Source organism: Varanus komodoensis, unplaced genomic scaffold (assembly GCF_004798865.1).
Source record: "Varanus komodoensis strain SLA01 unplaced genomic scaffold, ASM479886v1 scaffold10, whole genome shotgun sequence".
In the NCBI taxonomy this organism is placed as follows: domain Eukaryota; kingdom Metazoa; phylum Chordata; class Lepidosauria; order Squamata; family Varanidae; genus Varanus; species Varanus komodoensis.
This window is the reverse complement of record NW_025335269.1, coordinates 31,785,295-31,811,784: the sequence shown is the minus strand read 5'-3', so window position 1 is coordinate 31,811,784 and position 26,490 is coordinate 31,785,295. Positions and strand designations below refer to the sequence as shown.

At 40.8% G+C, this 26,490-nt stretch overlaps 2 protein-coding genes across 5 annotated transcripts in view; one reads left to right on the top strand and one right to left on the bottom strand.

Annotated features, from left to right (window-relative positions):
• Positions 1–15,664, top strand: part of ASAP2 (ArfGAP with SH3 domain, ankyrin repeat and PH domain 2) — a 109,066-nt gene extending 93,402 nt beyond the window's left edge. The window contains exons 23-28 of one of the 3 annotated variants that reach the window (XM_044418386.1): positions 1,152–1,313; positions 1,999–2,161; positions 5,633–5,697; positions 7,170–7,270; positions 9,911–10,033; positions 11,540–15,664. In XM_044418386.1, the coding sequence (XP_044274321.1) occupies positions 1,152–1,313; positions 1,999–2,161; positions 5,633–5,697; positions 7,170–7,270; positions 9,911–10,033; positions 11,540–11,614 (689 nt within the window). In that variant the 3' untranslated portion in view covers positions 11,615–15,664. Of the gene's footprint in view, positions 1–1,151; positions 1,314–1,998; positions 2,162–5,632; positions 5,698–7,166; positions 7,271–9,910; positions 10,034–11,539 lie in introns of all 3 variants that reach the window. The other 2 variants (XM_044418377.1, XM_044418394.1) reach the window with 2 other exon arrangements.
• Positions 15,653–26,461, bottom strand: ITGB1BP1 (integrin subunit beta 1 binding protein 1). Of its 2 annotated transcripts, XR_006413554.1 has the most exons (8): positions 26,040–26,461; positions 25,121–25,221; positions 24,306–24,384; positions 22,426–22,562; positions 20,575–20,667; positions 18,453–18,602; positions 16,845–17,050; positions 15,653–16,640 (listed from the first exon to the last, which is right to left on the bottom strand). XR_006413554.1 is itself a non-coding variant. In XM_044418406.1 (7 exons), the coding sequence occupies exons 2-7, from the start codon at positions 25,190–25,192 to the stop codon at positions 16,979–16,981; spliced, it is 603 nt and encodes a 200-aa protein (XP_044274341.1). In that variant the 5' UTR covers positions 25,193–25,221; positions 26,040–26,461; the 3' UTR covers positions 16,688–16,978. The 2 variants fall into 2 exon arrangements, 1 of the variants encoding a protein (XP_044274341.1); XM_044418406.1 differs by lacking the exon at positions 15,653–16,640 and having other exon boundaries at positions 16,688–17,050.
• Positions 26,462–26,490: the final 29 nt, after the last annotated feature.

Genomic DNA, 26,490 nt, shown 5'->3' with positions numbered 1-26,490 from the left:
CCATTGCTTAATGTAAAACACAAAATACAAAGCATCGAGCCACTATTGGTCAAGTCTTGGCATGGCAGAATATGTGGCTCTGTGAGGGTATGTTTTTAGGTCAAGCTGCTCCAGAGACAAAAATCTATATTACATTTTCCTTTGTGGGGACAAATAATTAAAACGATAAAATCATGGTACTTGGAGGAGCAAATGGTCCTCTGAGAACAGACTGATTATTATTCTTTTTCTCAGTGACTTCAGATTACTTGTACTCTCTGGCTAAACATTTCTGCTCAGCAAAACTGGTTATAGATCTTGCGTCTTCATTAACAAACTTTACATTTTCTTTGCTACTACCATGGCTTTCTGAAAACTATTATTTCATTGCTCTTCATCGGCAGACTACTGACTTTTCATCAGAAAATACGCATGGATCAGCTGTGGCATGTATTTTACTCCTCCCCTGTTGTTATATCTTGCACCAGCCTTCTCCAGCCTGGTGTTCTCCGAATGTATAGCTGACTGGAGGACCTTAGGAGTTTGTTGTCCAACACACCTGGAGGGTGCCGGGTTGTGGAAGGCTGCCTTAGACACTCCCTGCCCATCCTGTCATCTGCTGCGTGGCAAACCTGGAAGTGGAGCAAGTGAAGAAAAAAGGCAGATGAGTGGATGCAAGAGCTGAGTAGTGGACACAATCACCATTGCCTTTTCTGCCACTGCATCAAGAGGTTTCAGTCTGTGTTAAGAGGAAACTGCCCTTCCTTGTCTATTCCCACCCAGTAGTTTGCTTTAAAAATTATATGGCAGCAGCAAAATGGTGCATTTTAAAATGTGTGTTTTTAAAAACGACAACAAATTGGGGAAAACACTAGATCATGCATTACATGCTAATGAACCCCATTCTTCTGAAATGATGCCAAAGCTTTGCGTGCAGTGTTTGATCTGTGAGGCCTCGCTTGCATGTCTTTCTCCTTTGATGTCACAATCATCAAGCTGGGAACATGCAAGTGTGAACAGGGCCTGAAAGACGGTCCATGTCTTGTGCCATTTGAAGTACTGAGTGCCTCTGGATTGCAGCCAACCCACTTAAGAAAAGGTGCTGTTTCTCCTAACTTCACAACCAGCACTAATTATAATTATAATAATGCAGTGTTTTCCTTTCTTTTTAGTTCAGTCTTCATTTCTTGGCAGTGCTGTTCAGACCACTCCTTCATCGAACACACTGTGGAAGACAAATTCTTTAGGAATGGAAAGCATAAGCAGGCAAAGATCTTCATCAGATCCACCAACTGTCCATCCCCCTGTTCCACCATTGCGTGGAACATCTACAAGTATGTTTGCGCTTTGCCACAGCCTCCTTTATTTTTGCTGCATCTAATAATGATTGGCCTCAACTTTCCATTCCACAACTCATGCTTCTTCCTCTCTGGTGGTTGTAGTTTCAATGCGCTTTGATATCTCGTTACTTGAATATAAAGCATTGCTGAGGAATGGTTATTTCAGGGCAGTTTACCAAAGAATTCTGTCTGTCCCCACAATTTTCAAAAGTTTTATCCTTTGTATAAAATTATGGATATGAATGATCCTTGTCTCAGATTATTCTTGGTATGGTCTGTTAATGGTTATTGCTGAAATCATATTATGGGTGTTAGTTGCTTTTCATGAAAAATAGGACCCATAGTAAATGTACTTTAATAAGCTGGGAAGAGGCATGAGCCCAAGTCTTGGTTTGTAGACCATGACAGAACCACCTATGAACGGGCTCTTACATGCAATCCTATACTCACAGATGGTTTGCCACTGACTTCAGTAAGACTTTCTCCCAGAAGAGCCTGCATAACATTGCAGCCTTAGCCATGCTATACTGTGTCATAAAGGAAGGTTTAACTGTGCTTTGGAAATTGCTCCGTATTTATTTTCATTTGTAAACAGTCTTCTTAGCAGTGCTGTGATTTAGAAAGTCATTTTAAGCAGATCATGCATCATCGGTATAGCATTATGTGTGTATTTTTATAGATATACTCGCGCCAGCACCACCTCCAGTTGCAAAGACAGCCAGTGTCCTTGAAGCTTTGAACCAGCAGTCAAAACAGCCAACTGTGCCACAGACCAAACCTGCACCACCACCACTTCCTCCACAGCCTCCAAGTAGAATTTCTCAGAAAAAGCCTACTTCTGGGTAATTTGTGACATTTCCCAATTTGCAGGACTTTGGGAAGTAAAAGATTGCTATCCTCAAATTGTTGCCTGAATGCGAGGTCTACATTATGTTGTACTTGTCATTTGCACTTTCTTTCTTTCTTTCTTTCTTTCTTTATTTATTTATTTATTTATAGTATTTGTATGCCGTCCTTTCGCATAGTCTCAGGACGGCTTACATAAATAAGAAGAATAAAATAAAACATGATACAAATAAAATCCAGATCCACCCTGGCTGCAGTTTAAAACTTATATAGCTAATGTTAAAAGTTATTAAAATATTGTTGAAATAAAAAGGTCTTAGCCTGGCGCCGAAGAACAAATAAGAACGGCACCAGGCGGACCTCTCTGGGGAGCGCATTCCATAGGCGGGGCGCCACCGCAGAGAAAGCCCTCCTCTGGGTACTTTGCCTCCTAATGTTTTTCACGGAGGGTTCCCGGAGGAGGGCCTCTGCTGCCGATCTCGGGGCGGGAGGGCAAATATGGAAGAAGGCATTCCTTTAGGTATCCAGGTCCCAAGCTGTTAAGGGCTTTATAGGTAATAACTAGCACCTTGAATTGAGCCCGGACTTCGATGGGAAGCCAGTGAAGCTGGTAGAGGACTGGGGTTATATAAGAATAATGCCCAGTCCCTATCAGCAACCTGGCTGCTCTATTTTGCACCATCTGAAGTATCCAGACTGTCTTCAGGGGCAGCCCCACGTAGAGCGTATTACAGAAATCCAGCCGGGAAGTAACAAATGCATGTGTCACTTTCTGTTATGTTTAAGACTATCCCATTTTATTTGTGTGTGTGTGTTTTGTTTAGTTCCCTTTTTCTCAGACTAGAAGCAGGGTGGTGAGCAGGCCCCATCTGCGTGGTGGGTGCAGGGCAGAAACATCAGGGCAGGAGGGTGTATCTGTAGGGAGCCTGGAGATCTATGGTGGACCAGCCCAGAAAAAAAATGGAGGCTAAATTGTAGATCATGCTTAAAGAAGCTTGTTTCCCTGTGTGTGTTTTGTTTTTTGAGATTGCAAAAGCCAGCTTTCAGTCTGGCTTTTGCAATCCCTGTTTTGACAGCTAGCTCTTTTTTCCCTTAAAAAAGGGGGCGGGCATACATGTTTGCATTTTTCAATGAGTTCACCCTCACCAGTGCCAGCCCTACCACTGCTCAGACATCACTGGCTCAATGTCCCTTTTCACAACCACAAGACTTTCCTTCCTTGTCATGGATTTTGCTATCCCTACCCCACTTTTTGGAGCTTGCCTTTTATGATCTTCAAGTTGACGGCCAGTGACAGTCCCTCCAAATTGTCCAAGTGGCGCATTGGAGGGGTGCCACTTGTTCACCAGCCCCTTTTAATTTTTTTTTCCGTTAAAATGGGTGCTTTGACTGGGCCAATCAGTTTTAATCAGGGACTATGTATACACCCATGTCTGTGCTCTTCACAGGGTCTGGGTAGTTCTGTTAGCAACTCCAGTTTAAAATGAACCTGACTCATTGCTGTTGGGGTGGCTCACACTTTTCCACTTCCCAAACACACAGAGCTGTAGAAAAGTATGAGAACATCAAGCACTCTATGATTTGCTCCCCTCAGAACTAGAGGATCTTAACACAGAGGGGCTGATCTAGAGCTTAGCCCATTCTGTGCACAAGTACAAAGTTCTTGTGTGCAAAAGAATGGGGGATGACAGTAACAGTCCTTCCAATGTGCTGTGGTGAGTGATGAAGGGTCCACAGTCATGGCAGAGTGAGGTGGCAGGTGGCAGGGCAGCTTTAGCTACAGCTTCCTTGGGACATGGGATGGAGGCTGGAGGAGGAAGAAGAATGCGGCAATCTGTGACGAGCCTGATTGTTCTGCAAGCAAAGACACTTGGTCATTCACAGAGGCAGGATGAGCTGCAAATACGTATAGTTTGAGCAAGGAAAGGAGAATTGTGTTTGCCTACCTGAAATACTCTATGAAGAGCTTCCAGTCCTTCCAGTACAGTGCTGTGTTCTTCCCTCAGCAGGAGGGCACCGTAATAATACAGGGCAGTTGGTAACCAATAAACAAACTGCTTCTAGGGACAGTAGGAACCACTGCTGCTATAGGCTGAGTATTTCTCAGCTGCAAATGCCATTTTAGAGCAATGGCTTGATATTCAGAAATACTCTCTGAAGAGCTTCCAGTCCTTCCAGTACAGTGCTGTGTTCTTCCCTCAGGAGGGCACCGTAATAATACAGGGAGTTGGTAACCAATAAACAAACTGCTTCTAGGGACAGTGGGAACCACTGCTACTATAGGCCCAGATTATAAAGGGGTAAATATCTAGGACAATGCACATATCCCTTATTACTGAGTCTGGTTATAAATACACATCAAGCAGGGTTAAAAGGAATTCAAGGAAGTTAAAGGATACCAATCAGATGGACCATGTGATGGAAATGGGGCAGGGCATCATATGGGCTTCTATACTGAGAGCAAAAGAACAGTGGCTTGATATTCAGAAATTATGTAAGAGTCAAAATAGGTTAAATCAGGGCTGAGTTGACTTGAGAGTTGCAGGATTCACACTAGAATCAACATGGCTCACATACAGAGCAAGTGTGCATAGTCAGAGCTTTTCATAATCAATATATATCTAACCTGTCCCAAGTATGTAAAAACATTACATTCTCTCCCATAGCAGCCAGAAAGAAGCTTGTGGGAAGCCTATAATCTGGACATGGTGATAGCCATGTTTATGATTAAGTGGCTCTTAACCCACGTCCCCTGGAAGACTCACAAAAACAAGAAGTAAAACACAATTTCAGGAAACAAGATGATAATATGTAAACATCAAAACCCACAAAAATGTAGAATTAAAATGCCCAATTGACAAGATAAACACTCCAGATATAAAAGGTTAATTTATAAAATAAAACACAGCCTACACCATGAGCATCCCTATTTTGTTTGTTTAATGCATTGGTGTTTTAAAAGGGTCAGGCTGGGGCGGGGTAGAAGGAAGCTGTGTGCCGAGGGCTCTATCAGCCAGCCAGACACTGAGCAAACGCAAAGCAGTTGTAGTGCACAGTCCAAGAGCCTTTCTGTGCAGCGCACGGCTAGAGTGACAGGAGGGGCTGCTTATGTATTGTTCAGCAAGAATCCCCATGATCAAACTAGGCCATGTACCAAAAATTGGGTAGTGGTCCAATAGTAGACCAGAGACTGCCTTCTGTCTAAATGAAATGTTTAAACATGTAGGAAAAGCCAATGATCACCCATTGCTCAACACATCCATTAAAAAAAATGATGGTATGGAAAGGTTCAGATTTTACAAGGACATAGAAGTGCTGAGTTGAATGTTCTTCAACATGACAAAATCACAAGACAAGGACATTTTCTTAGCTTATCCCCAGCAGCATATGGATGATCATTTCAAAAGATAAGTGGGATGCAGCATAGCAATGATAACAAGTGTAATCTTCAGTTTTCTTCTGAACAGGACTGACAAATCGTCCAGCTTAACTAACAAGACTAAAGGATCTGGATCTCTCCAGCAATCCGGTGGTAATAATTGTTATTTATTTCACAGAATTAATTTTGTGCTGTTTTTAGCAGCAATGATAACTTTATTTTGTTTCTGATAAAACTTGTATATGGTGAGTTAGCATGCAGTATTATGCTGGTTTAGCTTGAAAAAATTCTTACAGTGCCCAGAATTCCCCAGCCAGCCATTCTGGGAGTTATGGGTTTTTTTCTGTCTAAATAATATTTATTTCACATCTATACTGGTCAATAGCCAAAGCTCTCTGGGCAGTCTCCAACAGTACATAAAAACAAAACAATAAAATACCATAAAGTTACATCTCAAAATATGTAAAAATGGCTAAAAACATACAGGAAAGAATGACCCTATAAAAGAAAAGTACATAGAATGAGTAATCAGCTTAGGCCCCTGGATTCCCAGGTATGCCTTTAAAAGCCTCAGCATAAAGAGTCATCTTGGCCTGGCGCTGAGAAGCTGACAAGGTTGGAGCCAAGCAGGCTGTACTGGGGAGATCACACAAAGATGGGGGACCACACAAAGAAGCCCTCCCTCTTCCTACCACACTCTAAGCCTCTGTGCCAACTCTTTGGCACTCGGAGGAAGGTGCAAATGTTGAGCATAATGAGCAGGCAGATGGTTGGGGGAGACCCTCTATTAAGCATTGCACTCCCAAGCCATGTAAGGCATTACAGCCTAATTTCAGCATCCTGAATTGAGCTTGGAAGCAGCCAGTGCGAGCAGGCTGGAACTGGTCTTCTATGTTTGGACCTGCAGACACCAGTTATGACTCTGACTGCCACATTCTGCACAAGCTGCAGTTTCTGAACAGTTTTCAAGGGCCGCCTCACATAGAGAGTGTTACAGTAAACTATGCCTAGGATTGCACCCTTAATTTTGTTGGTGCCCTTGGCACAAAACAATGTCCCATGGCAAAAGCTGTGACATTTTTCTCCATTGGAGGAAATGCCTGAAAGCAGTAGCTAGTTTCTCAAGCATTTTTCTGTGAATTCACAAAGAATGAAAACAAAAATGATGACTATCAATTCTTTCTTCAGGATTTGCTTACAAGGGATGAGACCATTCTTTCCAGTACCACTCCATTAGCATGTGCTGGACTTGAGCCATAAGAAGTGCTGTTCTTAGAACATAAAATCAGGTGAAAGGATGTAGCTTGTCCCACCTTCTGTTCCTCCAGTGGCTGATGAGACACCTCTGGGAACCTCAGAAGCACTGCGTGAGTGCCAGTGCACATCTCTTAGCAGCTGGCAAGTAGAGGCATCCTGCTTCTGATTCAGGAGATAATATGCAGCCCTCCTGACCAATAGCCATTGAGAGCCTTGGTTCTGACCCAGTTGACCTGGCAACTGAGGGGCTTTTGATGTAGGAAACAACTGATGGTTTTGACGAGCTAAATATGTGGCATATTATTGAAAAATAATGTTTGTTACTTTAAAATCAGTTATAATGGAAAATCTTTTTCTTTTCATAGCAGGAGATGCTTCATCTGATGGTACAGGATCACAAATAGCCCCTTCTACAAACATGTCAGTACCAATCCAGCCTCCAGCTCCAATGCCAAGAAAGTCCCAAATAGTAAGTAAAGAATCTAGGTCAGTCTCTTAAATGTTGCATTGGGTTGCTCTTCACATGGGAATAAAGGTGTTGGGTGGACTCCAGTGACTTTAAAGGAAGGGCAGTTCATTCTCATTTCATTGTTCTACTTTTTGCTCATCCTTGCAATCCTCTGAATGCAAGTATATGTTGAGGTTGAACTGAGAATCAAACAGAAAAAGGAGCATCTGGTCTTTTGTGTATCGCTTACTTTGAAAGAGCTTCACTGAAGTCACATGTAAGTCTGGGACTTCGCCCAGAAAAATTGTTTGTGTAGTTTAGCTGTGAACCACAGCCAGTGTTTGTTGAATAAGATATGAAGAGCTAGCCTATGTAACCATCTTTGATTATGAGTCACTCATCTGAGTAACCCAGGTTCACTTGATTGCATCTCACAGTGAACAACAAAAAGTCAACATATAGTGTGTGCAGGGGAGGGTTTAAATATACAGTAATCTTAATGGACTGTGTGAAAAAGATATAAATAAATCACTTTAGCAGAAGCTTTAGCCTGAAAGTACAATAGCTAAATGAAGTAAGCCAGCGAAGTAACTCACTTCTTTCCCAATTTACTACAGAAATGAGCCACAGGTACTCTAGTTTTTCCTAGGTACAGTTGATAGCACAACAAATGTGGGTGTATATTTCAGTTTTCTAGGGATGCTGGACCAGTATTTCAATTAAAATACCTATGTCCAATATTTTGTGCCAAAGTTACGTAGGCCTTGTTCAGATGCATTAGTGGATCTAGTGTTAAATCATGGGGTAGTTAACCCACAAAATCTGGGGATGCATCCTGCATGCAAGTCCTGTTTCTATTAACAACCATCAAAATGCCACATTTGAGGGCTCTCTCCCTGATTTTTGGGTTACACAATTGCAAGTTAACCCAAGAATGAGTCATGGGTTGAGACTGTTTAACCCATGGACAGCTAATTAATCCACAATTTTCTGCTGGATGTCACAGTTTCATCCAGCCAGGCTTATAGTATGTATAATAGTGTGAAAAGGTAGTAAAAAAATAGGAAATTATTTATTTATTATTATTTATTTATTATTTCGATTTATATCCTGCCTTTTTTCTACAAAGAGCTCAAGGCAGCTTACATCACTCTCCTCCCCCATCTTATCCCCACAACAACAACCCTGTGAGGTAGGTTGGGCTGAGAGTCTGTGACTGGCCCAAAGTCACCCAGTTGGCTCCATGGCTGAGCAGGGACTCGAACCCAGATCGCCTGAGTCCCAGTCCCATGCTCTTAACCACTACGCCACACTGGCTCACTGCTTACTTTTTGAAACAGAGAATTGTGGTGAATTTTGAGCTTAAACAGTTCTTCATCAGAAGAAAACCCTTTAATGTGTTTCTAAAGGAGCGATGTGCATCCTTTAGTTACAAGCAATGCTCTCGATTCCTGTAAGAGTACTTGTAATAAGAAGGATAATACTTTTGCCATATCTCTCCGTGATACCATAATACAGGTGTATCTGCATAAAGCTGCCACTTTTAAGACCTTTTAGAAACTTAAATCTTTAAAAAATTATTCAGATTTTTGCATGCTGCTTATAAGTCTTATTTTACTGATTTTAGTCTCTGCCACTTGAATTATGTAGTATTATTATTTTATAGTTGGTTTATTTTAATATTTCCTTGATGCTGTCAGCTGTCCGGAGAACTTTGTCATTGGGTAGCATAGAAATATAGTAAAAATAACAAATATTATACTGTGAAAATTGCATAAATTTGATTAATTTTTTATTTATTTTTAGACTTGCGTTATTCTAGAGACTGACAAAGTAATCAAAACAAGTCAATAGATTCCTTGGACAAACATCTTAAATACCTTTGTACTTGCTTCTCAGAGCTAGATGTAGTGAATCTTGACATTCACATTCATGACTGCTCTGAAAAGATCCATTGTTGCATCAGTCAAGAACCTACTATGCTGTGTTTGATGGGATTGCGCGTCTGGTCTGGTCTGCTGTGTATATAGCTCAGGAAGCCGCGGCTGATTGTCTGTTTACACAGCGAAATAGATGTTGATGGCATGCCCTTCTTGCATGCTGTTTATACATGTAGTGATCTTTGGTAGTGAGCAGACCTGTGCTAGAAGGCAAAAGTGCTAAGGGCGAATTTAAAAGTTATTTTCCTCCCTGAATATGAATCATTTGTGCCGTGATGGAAAAGGTTGCATATTGTCATTTGTGAATAGTAAACCATGATATGTGTTTCAGTCCAGATGCAAACATTTGAAAGATGAGGCAAAACATGTATGCATACCTGTAGTCAAAAGTAATAAAGGAAAGGCTGTGGGCCAGTGGAAGAGCACATGCTGTGAAGGTGCGTGCCCTTGCGTTACCAGGTAGAGCTGGGAAAGTCTTTCATCTGAAAGCCTGGAGGAGCCATTGCCAGTCAGTGCAGACACTGCATCAGACCACTAGATGGACCAGTGGTCTGATGCCGCCTGAGGCAGCTGCCTTACGTTCTGTGCCCCATGTCGTGCTATCAGAGCCTCTTGCATGCAAGGGGAAGCAGCCCACTTAGGTCTCCTCACTGAAGCGAACTCCATTGCTATTGGAGCTGGTAAGATTTCCAACACATTTCTGTGCCTCTTTGTATTACAGTCAAAAACAAAACCCAAGAGGGTAAAAGCAATTTACAACTGTGTAGCAGATAATCCAGATGAGCTAACATTCTCAGAGGGTGATATCATCATTGTTGATGGTGAGGAAGATCAGGAATGGTGGGTAAGTATTTTTCAGCTTAAACACCTCAAGGGCTGTAAGGTAGAGTGCAGTTTGATAGAAAAATATTGTGAGGAACGTTACCTGCGACAAAACTGACTTCTAGCCCAAGTCTTCTAGAAATACATGCTAAAAGCAATATGAGGAAGGACATTATTCCTGCCTACTTTGAACTTGGAGACGTTCTTCAGCTCCTCTCTCTCTCTAGAATGCACGTCTTTGTAGATCAGCAGTGGGTGTTCACTGGCCCACCAGGCATGCCTAGCTAGTCCCTCTCCCTGCCTAAGCTCCCTAGCCAGGCCTTTTTCTTTCCAGAGAAAGTGTCTCCATTCGGAGCTGCCTTCTCAAGGCACTTGATCACCTTGAAGTGGAGGTTCTTGATGACTTCCTGTGACTGAATTGGCAGGATGGAGCACTTTGTTTTGTTTTGTTTTGTTTTGTTTTGTTTTGTTTTGGTAGCCAGTACTGAAGGCTGCCATGCCTTTCTGCCTCTCCATCCAGTGCTGTGTAGCTGATGGTGCTGGCAAAGGTTCCTTGATTGTTGCTGCCCAGCTGTTGCCAGAACAGTATGAAAGTGGAAAGCTTGTGTGGAGGCTTACATCTCTCCTCTTCACAAACCCAGTCCCTTTCCCTTTGCTCAGGAAGCAGCTGGCAACAGTAGAGGGAGCTCTGTGTGAGAGAGAGAGAGAGCGAGCGAGCACGCAACTCTCAGTCAGCAAGTGTGTGTGTGTGTGTGTTAGGCCAGGATCAAAAAAAATGCACAATTAGTTCTGCATGTCACAGGGAGCTTGGGCTGGTTTTTCTCAGGCAGTAGTTCTTTCCTCACAATATCACATGCCAAATCCCTTTTGAAACCAGGGGAACTTCAAAGCAGTTTGTGCTAAGGCATGTGAGTTGAAAGAAGGAAAAAAATCAACTCCTCATGATCAAACCTGAAGGTGTGCCAAAGTAAAATGTTAGTTTTTAGCTTCACTCTACACTTAGGGTGCTTAAGCACAATTTTTCTACTTGTCATAAGAGATAATTGAGTAACATTCAGCTAAAAAAATTCCTCTAAGAACAGAACCACAAAACACAAAATACAGATCTACCCCTTAATATTGTCTTGTTCCATATGCTATTTAAGATGGATCATTTGATTGGAAAGAAGCAGACTTTGGATTTTATATGTGAATATTTGAAAACAAATTAATTTTATTTCCAAAGTAGATAGGGCAATTTTCAGATGTGAGAGAGAGAGAAGTTTTGGGAAATGAATCTGTGATACTATTTTGACGGAAATATTTGTTGAAATATTATGAACTACTAAGAATCTCTTTTTTATACTGGGGTTACTAGTTCTTATAGTTAGAGAACTATGTTTTCTGAGCAATTGTACATCATTGCAACTTTTGCACTGGGGAACAAGTTCTAGCCATGTGCAATTGCTCAGAAGCAACAAATGCGAGCACTGCTTAAATGCAGACAGACTTCAACATTTTCTACTTTAAAATATTCTCTCTTTTCTAGATTGGGCATATTGATGGTGATCCTAACCGGAAAGGAGCTTTCCCAGTATCGTTTGTGCACTTTATTGTTGACTAAACTGTACCTTGCAGATGGAGAGATGTTCCGTTTCTAGAATTCACTGGGGTTCTCTGCCTGTAATGGATGCTTTATGAGTGATACACTATAGCTGGCTCTTCATTACTGTATTCCTTTTCAGTTTGTCCACGGGAGGTTTGCTTTATAATAATAGATCCACTCAAACACTTTCCTTGTGAATTGGAAAGCCCCACAAGATCTCAGACCATAAAAAATGTGGACCTAGTTTCAAGTATACTGACATTCAATCTCTTTGGAAAGCTTTCTCAGTATCCTAAGCACCAGAATTTTTAACTTCAGCAAACAAGGACAATTCTGACCTTGTAAAGCTTGAGTTTTAAAAGTGGACAGATCAGCTGAACTTAGAGATTAATGGCATGACTTCCCTATTTTTTTACATTTCAGTACCCATAATGCATATCTAACCTTTGTTTGCACCTAGTGTCTTGAGGCCTGCCTCAGGATAACACAGCTACATTGAAAATCTGATTTTAAGAGTGGCAGTTCCTACTGCTTTAACTAAATTCAGGAGAAAATACAAGGCTGTTCAAGCTAACCCGTGGATTCTACAGATTCCTTATCACTCATGTCAATGTCCGTTAGTTAAGAAGATGAGCTTTGCTGACCACTATGGGGGAAACACTCGATTACTTTATTAATGATCACAGTGTTCCGTAAATGTCCCTAAGGAAAATAGCACACACAAACCTGCCATTTTTATTACAAACAAAAGTAAGGGATGTTTCTACTCTCTTAGGTCTAATTACTGTTTATCCACAATACTCAATTGATTATATTATTATAACAACTCAGTGTGTGTAAAAACAAAATCTCACAACCTGCAGCGTGGTAGTCCCAGAAAAAAGGCAGGACACAACTATCCACAAAGACTGGGCTTTTGCAAGACAATCCTTTCCCTACTGAAGCCTGACACAAACATCTAACTGATCACAATGCCTAGTCTTGCAAAAATGATTCTGAGGACCAAAACCTGATGCACAAACAATTAAGATCTTTAACCTCCAGCAACAATTTCCCAATGAGTAAGCCACCTGTATTTTCCTTCCACTGCTGTTTCAGGCAATAAAGATAACATGCACCTAATTTAACTGCTAATAGGGTCTAATATCCTGTTCCCTTGTAATGTAAAGGAAAAGATAGAAAATATTACCTTCCTTATGGGAAGTGAGCAGAAAGAGTCCTTGCCTGCCTGTTCCAGCTGTACAGTTAAGGAAGATGCCTTAAGATGAAGCAGTTCAATGCAAATACGCATGTTGCAGCTTTTGGGTATATTGTTAAAGGGAAAATAGTCCCTGTAAGCTGTAAAATGGGTTCACAACCTTTTCAGTCTCAAGGGCTGCATTTGCTGTCAGCTGAGAGGGCACATGCACCCTTGTTCCACATACAAACACATTTCCCTTTGGTACCTGCTGAAATCTAGGGATTAGTGGGCAGTAGAGGTAAATGCACCTTCCATTCACAAGCTGTAGCCACTGAGATTGTTGCTTCTGTGCCCCCATTAGCAACAGGAAAACCTTTGAATCCAAGGAAAGCGCTTTTTTCCCAGTGACCCAGCTTATCAGCCAGTCTATGAGGATAAGTGGGTGGATCCTACTGGCTTTAGGGGAATACAAATGTGCAGTGATCCCTGTGGGAAGATATTTCCCTGAAGCAGACTTGCAGCATGAAAGTTCTTGTGTCACCTGGACATGGTGGATTTCGCAATTTTCTTACCAAGATTTTGTCATGTGTTCTTGCAACAGCAACCAACCTACCTAGGTGAAACAACCTGCCAGAGAAGAGCTTGTTCTTTTTTTTTCCCCAGCTGCTGAATTGGCTTCAGGCAAAATAATGTTACATCCTGTTATATGTGGGCATAAACTTTAGCAAGGAAAATTATTTTTCAAGCTGTTTTAATGCTGACAAAATACACTATCCTTGCAGCAGTTCCACAAGAAATGGACAACTATTTATTTATGGAAGAGTTTGTCTAGAAAAACAACCACTTCCATTAAAGAAATATTTTAATAATGTGATGTACTTACTTAGAACCCTGCATCTGCCTATGTTTTGCAGATACAAGGTCATACTTTTCTATACTGAATATGCATTTAACATGTATTTCATTTCATACTTTAGTCATCTCTGAGGTAAAAAAAAAAGCCATTACATACTATTGGTAAATGAACTTAGATGTGGATTATAGTTCATAAAAATTTGTTTTTTTTTCTTTGAAAACAGAGTATGGTGTCTCATTTTTTTTAAGCACATCATGGTATGGTCACACTCAGACTGTGTGATAGGACAGTGTAGTCGGGTCTTGATCGGAATTCTCCGTTTTAAAGTATATACCACTGTCCTGCACCCAAACAATATTTGGTTGCAGACTCACACTGTGTACTTAAATATATTCTAAAATATGGTAGTTGACACTGTTAATAATTGTGAATAGCTTTCATAATTCCAAAAGGATGATAGACTATTACAGAACACAGCAATGTCCTTTTAATGTTTGTATATTGTGATATTGTAACAGTTCTTATTTTGCATATGCTACCAAAAGTGTGCACTGGTAGCATAGGATTAGAATATCAATGTCCAGGTCACATTGGCTTTGATCACAAGTTTTGTGACTATTGTATCTCTAGATTTATCAAGAGAACTTTGAATTTCTGACACAGAAATTATGTATATATTGGCTAGCATAGGTTGAAGTAGATGGGGGAAAAGGGTCAATTGGTATATTTATATTGGGGGAAAATGCTGGATCTCACCCTTTCCTACTGGCTCACTACAGTGGTACATTTGAGGCAATGTCATACATGTGGGTGCAATCAATTGGCATATTAAACTCACCTTGATACAGGCTGTTGCAGTGTATGGGGGGGCAAACTGGAATGTTTCAAGATAATTTTGTTGCAAGTTTCAAAGCTTAAGTCTGCATATTCAAAGTTCCCACTAAATATATATGTATATTAGAAGAATAGTTTGCCACTACACGTTTCTTCTTCAGATGCTGATGGACTCAGTTTGGCTTTGGACGTTTTGTTATGTTTCTATGCCTGTTAAACTCGAGAAAATGAATGGGCACATTTTGCATAGTTCACGTCTGTACAGTATTTTAAACACAGAATCTTTCAAATACTTTTATGTGAAAAGCAGCCTTTAGAAGTTTATTTGGCACTTAAATTTCAGATTGGCCACTTTTCAATGCATACCCAGGAGATGCTTGGACCTGACAAAAGCCCTCATTCCAAACAGAGGGCCTCAAAAAGGTATGCAGGTCTGTCAGTTGAAAGGGTGGGAAGTTCCAGATTTTCCTGCATACACTGACGGTCTTGGGTGCACTTGATGTGGATGCTGAGGGCTTAGAAGGCTTCCAATGGTTCTGTAAAAGCCCAAATCATGGTCACTGGAAATTTTTGAGTAACAGTGCTTTCTCATACTACAATATGATGGCACTAGGCTTAAATCAAAGGTGCTTATTTTAAAAGTTCCTATTTCTTTCTATGGCATTATTTGACCATCTAATTTAGGGTGGGCTGGTAACCTTCAAATGTTTTGGCCTACATCTTTCATCAACCTTAGCCACTATAGCTGGTGGGAAAAGATGAGGGAAGCTGTAGCCCAAAACAACCGAAGAACCATAAGCTGTGCGCCCTTGCACTAACTCATAATGAAAAGTCCTGTGTTATGGTATTTTTGTTTCGAGCAGATGCTGCAATTTCCAGGTCGTGTCATCTTTCAGAGCTGACAAGAAAAGGCAATGGTATTTCAGCTCTGTTTTTGAGCACATAAGATTACTGTGTTAACTGTTTTAAAAAGGAACATAAGACACTTAAAATACAGCTCAGAATGCTACTTGAGATGTACAATTTTCATGTGATGGTTTTAACTGTTTAGTTGCAGAGCAACTGTATACATTATATAACCTAAATCAGTTCTTATTTTTTAGTGTCTGGATGCAGTGATTTATAATTGGAGCATGATTAATTTTACTTTTGTTAAGCCAGTTGCTTGACTGGAAAAATAAACTACTTTTAAGCCTCAGCATGACTTTTTTTTAATTAAGTGTGAAAAATCCTTAAACCACAGTAAGCTATAAAGAGTAGCTTCAGAACAAAATGAAGGACAGCCTGTATAAGTACATGACTACAAATTTTAAATCTAATAAAGAAGCAAGTTTTTTTTTATGCTAATCTTAAATGTGACTTGCTTCCTTTTAAGATTTCAACCAGTTTAAAGACATATTATGTACATTCTACCATACAAATCAGGTACTTGTATATATTAATTAGAACAGAGTTTGGACATTTCATACAAGCACCCTGGATACTACACCTGATGGCTGTAGGGGGTGGGGGGTACACTAACAAAAACTGTTAAGATGTGTCCCTTTATTTTTATCTTCATGCCCATCAATGTACACCTCTTTTATTTTTTTTCTTGTTTCCCCTTCGTTTTGTTTTTGCTTCTTTTTCCAATGGATTCCTCTTTCTTTCCCTCCTGCCATATTCTCTTTTGCCCTTTTTTCTTGTCTTTCCCTCTTTCTCTCTGATCTCTCTTTCTTTCTCATTCCACATCCCCTTACAGCTTCATGAAGCAATTTCTTCATTATTTTGCATGAAGCAAGCATAAAGCCCCTGTCAAAAGTTGTCTGGAGGGTATAAAACACAAAGGACCTTGCTACCCAAAAGGTCGCTGGTAAGGAGTGGACTTTACACCCCTTTCAGATGGCTGAGGGGACACTATTTGTTTCCTATACATGCCTATGAGGAATTCCTCCGTAAATCTGGAACAAGAAAGCCGCCCTTCTCAAAACTGGCTAGAAGTGGGGCAAACCTTCCTTTCTATCACTCAGCTGGTGCTGCAATGGCTCTTTATGAGAGGTGCACTTCACACACAATTTCTGGGCAAGGAGAATCTAGTGTTTGTAAAAATGAATGGAAGAATCACTCCATTTACATGGGAAGAGTAATTTGACAGGCACATCAGTTTGGTCTTGCAGATGCCACAGACAGGACCCCTGAAATACAAGTTAGTTAAATTGTTCAGCCAGTAATTAACAAAGACTCATCTAAAAATATTTTATTTAGAAAAAAGATGTAAAAAGCCAAGTGCAGACTCAAATTTATACATGACTATAAGGTCATAGGAATGACTTGAATATTAACACTTAATATAAAATGCAAGTCGGGCTCTTGGTAGTTTGAAGCAAATTCTTATTTACCAAAATTATTTGTTCCAGTATCTTCAAGCAGATATCTAATGTTCGCATCTGTGCCAAAATACTTGCTCCATCTCCAGTTGCAGAGGTCACAGCAATAATACTTCCTTGCAGTGATGGAGTGCAGCTGTAGACATTCAGGACTTCTCGGATGTTAAAACCGAGTCAAAGGCTGTAGATAACACCTTACAAATAGCTTGTGCTTGTTCCTGCATTTTAGAACACAAGAGCTTCTCATACTTGCTCTTCTAGTCTATAAGCTCATTCAACTGTCTAGGACCCTAGTCAAGGATTTCAGTATTTTGCTTATCCTCTGTATGTTCTACTTTGCTCAAATTTTACACAGAAAGCACTTTCTATCTGAAGCATCCAAGGTGGAACAGCAAGTTTAAATTAAGAATATGATTTAATAAGAGTTAAAAGTGTGGACAGACAACTTTTAGAGTTGTGTTGCCTGTGTACATTTTGAAACAGCAATTTGTAAAGGAACAGAATCTGAATGGATTGTTTTCCCTGTTTACCAATCACTGTTGCTAGCAAAGGCATCTTCAAAATGCTGAAAACTAATCCTCCTCCTCCAAATAGTACAGGTGCATCAGTGGCTAGCATATGCAAAACATACTCTCTCATCTCAGTGGAAAGCTAGGCTGTTACTTTAAAAATGTGAATGCACTGCATCTGCAAATCTGTAATTAAGGTCAGCATTTGCTGTTAAGCAACACTTGACTCCCTTACTCTTACAGGTCAGAAACCCACTTGAAGCTGGATGGCTACAGATAGTCAATCCTGCATGCAACTGGTGACTTTTGTTCTACCAACCTGCTTTATTCAATGGAACTGTAGCTCTAGCTATAGGACTTGATGCCCAAAGTTAGGGCAACCCTTTCAGAAGCCATCCATCTAGTATCTGCTGACTCCCTCTTGTGCTTGGCACAGTCTTGCAATGTTAGCCAAGTCTAGAGGAAGTCTGCAAACATTCCCAGATGCCCAGTTGTAAAACAAGGAACCTTTCCATCAAGTGGAGCTACCCAAAGAATGGCTGCAGGACACAGAAAAGGGGTGTGGTGAGTTGGCACGCCGGGTGCCATTCTTGGTGACCAACCTTTTTCCTTGCCAGCTGCTGCTGGGATGCTCCCTGTTCAGAGCATGGGGCTCATTTCCTAGTAAGCACCCTGCAAAAGCTGTGTGTGCTTGCCTGGATCTTGGGATTCAGGGCTGCTGTAAAGTGGACTGGAGTCTGGGTGGCCAAGTGAAGTGACTCTGATGGATTTCACCCCAAAGCAGATTCCTCGCATATTCCTACGCTAAATGTATAAGCCGTGTGAACTCGGAGTGAAGAGGAGATAAAAACTGTGCTAAAAAGCATACTCTTACTTTCAAGTTAAATGCTCCTGCTGTTTGTTACTAGCACTGTGAACGTTTGTGCTTCTTCCAGGTACGTCACAACCATGTAATTGCATGTCCTTAAATAAGATAAATCTATCTTTGTTGTGTTTTGGTACAGAGCATGTATCAGACCATAATGCCTAAATATAATAGCACAGTATATTTTAAACAGCTTGAGTCAACCTAGGATATTGGTTTGTTTTTAAGATTAAACATGATTCTTACCAGACTATTGCACTGGTATATCCAAAGGCTGTATTCTTCATAGTTTCCATCTGTTGTCTTCAAAGCCAGTAAACTCTTTCCTGCCCCTAGCCCATCATCATAGCAGACCATCCGAACAATTAGGTAAAGTGCATGTCTATGCAGGACATCCTGAAAGTTCCAAATATTATTTACAGAAACAGATTTGTTCTGATGCATCCTACTCTGACAAAATCTTCCAGCTCCTTGTTGCAAGTTTTTTAAAGGGAATTTTGCACCAGGCCTTATTTGCCCAAAGAGTTGGCACATAACGGAAGAGCCGTTCATAAATTAAAACAAGCAGGTCAGCTACTCATGAAGCTTTATATGAAGGTATCTTAAGTGCTTAAAATGTTGCAGTCAAAGATGTTGACAGAAAAAGCATGCTGCACCTGCTCACCTTCACAGTAAAGTGGTAGGAAAGAACTGAGAATTAGCTACCATTTCCTGGGGCACTTGCCACTTAAAAATACTAATAGGTGACCCATGAGCTGGCTTTCCCTCTTGAACTGAACCATCCCGACACGGGATTTTGGAACAGTGGTGTGAAAGAGAATCCCAGGGCACTACAGGGTCTCCCAGTACAGAATACAGGCATCTTCGTGCGGGAAACAGTTTCTTGAACTAAGGACAAGGCCTTCTTGTTTGTTTAGGGCAAGGCATGGAGAAATAACTTGGCTGCAGGGACTGCACCAGAGGGAGACCCTTGCAGACAAGATGCTTAGCGGTGGACGGTGGGAGCAAGTGTGACTGCTGGCAAGTGGGGCGCTCCATACTTTGCCAGCTTTATACCTTCCCTGAGCAAGAAAGACGCCAAGCAGGCAGCGTCTGACTGAGCCATGCACCTGGGCACTGTCTCATTCACAGGAGTCTGGGAATCCCACCCCTTCATCCGTTGGGGAAGACACAGGGCAGGAAGAGACCTGCCTACACCTGTGCTCAGATAGAAAGGCAAAGAGGGGAAGTGACGTGCTGTCAGTCAAGCAGCAGTCCTGTAGGTGTTTCTTGAAGCTACACAGTTGATAAGAGTCCCCCACTTATAATTTTGTTACAACTAAGCCAAGGGGGAGATCAAAGGTAAAGGGTCATGGCTTAGAGAAGGGGACAATACATGGGTCAGACTGGGAAACTTCACCAAAAGAAGATTCCCCAGTGCTGAAAAGATGAAGTTTCTAAGCATCTGTAGGATGAAGGGGGAAAAAAACTAAAGCAAGTAAAAAGAAGAGTGGGGGTATAATATGTTTCTGCTCCATTAGTTATATATGCATTAAAATAATTTAAATGCTGCATTTCTTTATTAGAGCAAAGCATAATATAGTACCCAATAACTTACATCTTGCTACTTGAAGTGGTATTCAATAAGGAATAAAGTATTAAAAACCAAAACACAGAAACAGTATGGCAGATAATTAGAACCAGGTTCACTTAAAATACCAATGTTAATGACATGCCCATCCCCATACTTTAATCTTGCAGCAGAAATGCCATAAAGAGAAAGCACCTGCAAGAATTGAGACAGTATTGTCAAGAAACAGTCCAGGAAGGGAACGACATTTGTTTTTCCTTTGGGAGAAGGAGCAATCACTAAATTTCCTTCTTAATTACCGTGATGCATGATCTGCTTAGAGACTAAAGGCCACCTGGCAGACTCTTGCTCACGTCACATATAATAAAGACGTGCTCAGCTTGTGCCTTGGAAGAGAGGATGGGTGGTACAGTGGCTACAGTGCAACACCCCACCTGATGGGAGGAGATGCAGAAGGCAGAAGTAGGCAGACTGGACCAGGTGCCAGGAGTGCTGAGAAATGGCGCCTCTGGCAAAAGCACAAGGCTGGCTGGCACAGTCAACAGAAACACGCCACACTGTAACACTTGCATGCTCTGTATCATACGCTCAGATATGAAACAAAGCCTGGACTGATCTCTGATGGTATCTTCTCTATCTTTAAACAAGCATACAATTATACATGCATTTCATCCCATCAGCTTCTGCAAGTTATCTGCCTTTTCTGTATATCAAATACATGGAGGAAGGGATCATAGAGAACTTTCATAATTCATATTAATCACACAAGCAACAGCTTTTAAACCATTGATCACTTACATATTGGTCCAAAGTTGTGACTTTGATACCGTATTTGGAAACTCCCATAATAAATTCTTCCTCCCCTGGAACAAAGGGTAACTTTCCATCTTGCTTTGAAATGATAAAAAACACATAATGTGCATGTGACTGATATCTTCCTGATAGTTCCTTGCCTTTTTTATTATATATATATACAAATACATATTCTACCAATATGTGAGATTGTAGAATATATAAATATTCTAGTAAGATTTGACCAGTTCGGTAAATAGTCCAATATATACAGTTAGTAACATGTCTAGTGTTTCTACTTGTTTTTAAAAGAATACTATAAATACTATTTAGATAAATGCATATAGCAATGCACATATTTAACATTACTGTAAATTTATATCAAATATCTAAATCTCACTGTTCCTTAATGTGCCTTATGTTAACAATGTCTTAACTACATTTCTGAGAAACTAAAGTCTTGTGGTTATTAAAAAAAAGGTCATGTGGATATTAAAGAAAAAAATTACTTCCTCCTTCCTGCATGTGTGTATAATATACACATCCTGTAAACATTACTATTTTTGCAATTTCATATAACAAGTGTCAAGGAATGTTACAATGGTGCACAAGATGTATAACTTTACTATTCTGCAACCCAAAAGCAGCATCTGACAGAAACATGGGTAAGCTAAGCTTTGAGTAAAACAGTGCATTTAAAATTGTATTAGATTTTTGCTATTTTTGCTTTCACTGCAGAATCTATGGTACTCTTTATGCAATAGCTTCTGATGTGTATCAGAAAGAAATCATTTCAGCAGTTTCAAAACAAGTCCAATGATTCCTAGAGTATTTCACACCAAACTACACCTTAGGATTTGAGATGTACTCAGATCAGTTGCTATGCTAGTTTATCCTGTCTCTATATATACATATAGTATATACAGCTACTCTTTTAAAAAAGAAGCAGGAAACCTGCACAGCTGCTATCTATCAAAGGCAGAGCTGACGGCCTATTTACTATCGATCTATCTATATCCTGTCTGTTCAAAGTGGCTTACATCATTTTCCTCCTCCAGTTCTCAATCTTATCCTCACAATAACAACAACCCTGTGAGGCAGGCTGGGCTGAGAGTCTGTGACTGGCTGCAAGTCACCAGTTAGCTCCATGGCTGACTGGGGACTAGAACCGAGATCACCGAGAGTCCCAGTCCCATGCTCTTAACCACTACATACCACTGGCTACACCATCTAAGAACTAGACCTATTTTGATCTCCTAGCAGATACTGTGCTTGTCACAATATAGTTGGAAAGGACATCCTCTGCACAACCAGCTGTGCAGCTTCCCAATCCAGTTTCCAGTACTGGTGAAGAGCAGCTGGCAGAGCTGGAGGCCCCTCTTAAGTGTACAGGTGGCTTGGCCAAGGGTCAGTCCAAAAGACACATTCTGCTCATAAAAATATGAAAGGTGAAATGTTCTCATTTAATTTCAGTTCAGTTTTATAGTTTATAACTAAACTGAGATAAAAGGTCATCATAATGGAACCCTATGTTGCAAAGGCAAAGACAGAAAATTTATTAACTGCACAAAGAAAATTACTGATCATATAAAGCTATCATTAAACTTAATGATAAAATTCCATAACACTTTCTCAATATGAGAATAAAATATGAGGCTAAGCTTGACTTTTAAAGCAATCACCTTTTCTGGTACAACCTTTCACATGTGCATTAGTAAATCCAGCGCAGATTTTAGCTAACAAGTTATTGATTTTTCTCAGAATCTTTGTCCTTATTGCAAAGCCAAAAGGTTATCTTCTGCCAAACGGAGCAGTTTGGCCATTTCATTTAGGAATAAAACCAAGGAAGAGTGTTACCTGTGCCACATCTATGTAGTTGATCAAGTCCAGTGGCCCTTCCAAACTCTTGCTTTCATCTAGCTTCAGTTTTTCAATGGCACCAACATATTTCACTCTAAATTCTGCACAAGTATCTGAAGTGCTATTGCTCTGCCCTATTAAGAAACATACAATGAAATAATTACTGTAGTTCCAATAATCTGCAGTTCCATTATTGTACAGAATGGCAAACTGCTATGACATTTAGGGTGCAACTGGAGTAGGTAGGTTCTATGATCTTGAAGCGGGGACTTCAAGGATTAAGGCACCATCTCCTCATATCCAATGCAGAAAAAGCTGCTGCCACTGGGCTCGGAGGGGAGGAAAAGGAATGTTACTATAAAGGCTAAGGAACAGAACAAATGCCTTTAACAGCCCAGCTAAGCTGATGCTGGATTTGGGGCCAGGGAGCTTTAGGTGGGTTAGGAAGCTGGTAAATTTACATGTATTAAATTTATTTGTTACAACATGAACACGTTCAGTTGCAGCAATAAACTTAGCATCTCACTGAGTAGATACAGTGTAGTCTAGATGGTGATGTATAATAAAGGTTGACAAGACAGAAACGTGTGCCAGATATTCCATGTTTGTGTCATCTTTTCTATATGAACTCACAACGCACCCATTATGTCACATTTGAAGTCACACAACACAACAAGCCACCATGCAAATAGACTAGTCCCTTGGGTTGTTCGTGGATGGCAGTGTGGGCTACTCCTAAGTTCCCGTTTGATCCTCCCACTGGTATCCCAGCGGGCCCTCTGGTCTCCTCTCTCTGCTGCAATCGCAATCCCTTTTGCGGTGGCCATGGCTCCCCCCACCTTTTTTCTTCTGGAAATCACTTTTTTTGTGGTTACGGAAGTGACAGCCCCTCCAAAGTGCCCAGCTGGCACACTGGAAGATCCATAATTGTTAGCCACCTGTTTTTTTCTACATTCCAGAAATGTGTGCAGATATTTTTAGTTTTTTATTATTTCTTATTTCTTGGAAATAAGATTATCTGAACTCTGAAGAGTCTCGTCTTTTCCTTGTGATTGCCTGCTTGCACCTGCAAGGCCAAAGTCAAACTTCAAATACATTATTCAGCTTGCGCTTGACAGATGTGAAACAAAAGCCGTGAGAAAAGTTTTACCTGTGAAAATGAATGGTGAGATTGCCCCTTTCACAGTGAGATCCTGTAGGTTTTAGGAGTGGACCTGATACTTGAGGCCCCATCAGTGAGAGTGTTTCAAGGAAAGACTGGACAATCACATGTTGAGGATTACATGAGTGGAGCCGGCTGGAGCCAGGGGTCAGACTAGATGGCATGGGAGGCCCCTCCTGACTTGCTTTATTTGTATGTTCTCTGTTCTTGGTGGTATCCATTTTTCCACCCTTTCCTGAACCCCTAGTGCTTGAGAAAGCAGAAATGTGCAGTCCATCCCAGTGAGGGGAATGCGTATGTATCATTATTTGCATCATTCTGAGAGTTTCACTGTTTTGCATTGCTTACACTGCGTCTGATAGTCCTGGGGGACAAGTGAAGCACTATACAGGATAGTGAAGTCCACAATCATGATGATGCTGATTGAACTCTTACTTAGCAGCTTCTTTGCATTTATCTAGAATTGTCACAACACTTTCAAGCTTATATATGAATCCAAGTCACAGGTTAATTTTGTTTATAAATGAAAGTTTAAAATTTAATGGCCGCTCTACAATATAATGAATGGAAGCTTATCATGCAATGACATATGAAAAGGTAAGATAACTTTCTGAGCCTAATCCCTGAATACAATTTCATTATATGTTTTAAGCAACTCATCTATATTATCGTACAACTCACATATAATACCTATGAATCATCATCACTATCATACCTGAACTTTTTGTGGAGTCTGTATCCAGACTAGCAACAGTGCTAGATCTTGAAAGCCCTCCAAGACTGGAGTCCACTGACTAGGTAAGAAAAAAAAATTGTAATCTGTTGTTTTTCTTAGGATTATAATTCAAATAAAACTTATTTTAAAAAAATGAAAATCTTATGAAGTTATTGAAGTCTGAAGTTGGTTTGTTTTCGCAAACAACAGGTAAGACTAAACACAGTTTGTCTGGTTCAGAGCTAATACTAAACTGTGCTTAATTGGAAGCAAAAGACACACCACAGAGATGGGGGAAGAAAAGAGTACATGAGGCTGAGATTCACTTGGGATCGTTTAGTAGTAAAGAGAGAGTTCTTTGGACTAATTAATGTGGAACTGAATAAATAAATATATAAATACACCTCAAAAGAATTCCTCCCTCCCCTCCCCTATCTTGCCAGTTAAGCAGTATTTCATTCAGTACTTTCACTAGATCTACCTTTGCTGGGAACATACAAAAGAAATAGCTTATCTTCCTTTGTTATGACAGTAAAAAGTAAATATAACTTAAAGATTAAGCCAGTTTAATTTAACAGAAACAATATTAATTTCATTTTGGACTTGAAACCTGACTTAAGAAATGCCAAGTATCTGGCTCTTCAGTTATAAGATTTCTTACCAGTATCTAACCATCTGGAAAGTATGTTGTGCTCTATCACCAAGTAAATGCTAGAAGTACTTCTAAAAACACTACCAAGTTGATATGAGACATGTCTGGTATAAAAATATTTTAAACAGCTAAACACATTAAAAGCAAAATAAGTTTATCTCACCTTGCTTTTAGTACTGATTTCACTGCTCTGTGAACTGCTGCTACTATGTCTCTTTTTTCCTTTTCTGAACATTTTTTATCAACATCAGATCAGGCACAATGCTGTAAAAGAAAAGAATGTCTTTCTTTGTTGCACTGTTAAGGCTGCAATCCTATACATAAATGCAAATTAGTAAATAATTTTATTTACGATGCAGGTTCAAGTCTTGAAATTAAAATGTAGAGATGTAAATACATCTAAAAGTGCAGCTTCCACAGAGTTTCAGGTATAAAACTGAAAAAACCCAATAGAGTATTTAAGGCATTTTGATGTCTCAATAGCAATATTCAACTTAAATGTTTCCAAATGACAACCACGATTCCTTATTGTAAACTTAGCATTTGCCATGACTCCTATTTTAATAGCATGAGTGTTTGTAGATGAACCAACAACCTGTCAAAGGTGCAGAATGCCTTTCAGTGAGAGGGCTGTGCTCTTGGGGGCTACATACCAGGGATGGGTGGGTCTGAAGGCAAAGGGGCAGGCCTCATATACCTGTGAGCTCCAGCCACCACTGTTCATAGCAGAGGAATGGGGAATCTGCATTCTCTTGAGGTTGCTGAACTGCAGCTCCCATTAGCTCTAGTTAACATAAACCATAGTGGGGGATGCTTAGAGTTGCAACACAATAATTTCAGCAGAGGCACATGTTCCTCATTCCCACTGCAACAGGCCATGAGTGCAATAGCACCCTCCAGCTTGTATTCCCCAGCAACTGATACTGAGATGGCCAGCACTCCATCACAAACTTCAATATACAAGCTTACAACGCAGCAAAACAGATGTGGCTTCTAACGAAGATCTCTGCTCCAGATCTGATCAACTGCGAAAGGTGGCTTTCAAAGGTGCTTGAGACTATTGGCACTGCTCTTGACCTTACCTCCTGCAGTCTGGAAGAGAGAACACGCAAACCTTCAAGCTGGTTTCAAAGGCGATCTGGTGTCCACACAGCCCTTTCAGGAGAGAGAGGCTTGCTTCCTTTACAAGTCGCATCCCCAGCAAACGTGCAGCAAGCGAAGCGCCTCCCTCTCACTACATCTGCACGGTGGAGAGTAGCAGGCGCCCCTATCGAAGTCACCAGGAGCTCTGCCACGGAACCAAAGAAGCACCCTTGGGCCCGGAGCCAGGCAGAGCTATCCCCTCGCCGCGGCCAAGAACGCGCCCATCTTTCATCACTACCCGAGCCCCGCACAGACGAGCCGCACCAACACGGAGCACAGACAAGCCCCCTCCCTCGTCTCCTTCCGGGTACCGCCCGCCCCACAGGGGACTTCCGCTGCGTGTTCCGTTCCAGAGGGCATTAAGTCGCAGCCCGCGAGCCGGCGCCGCGG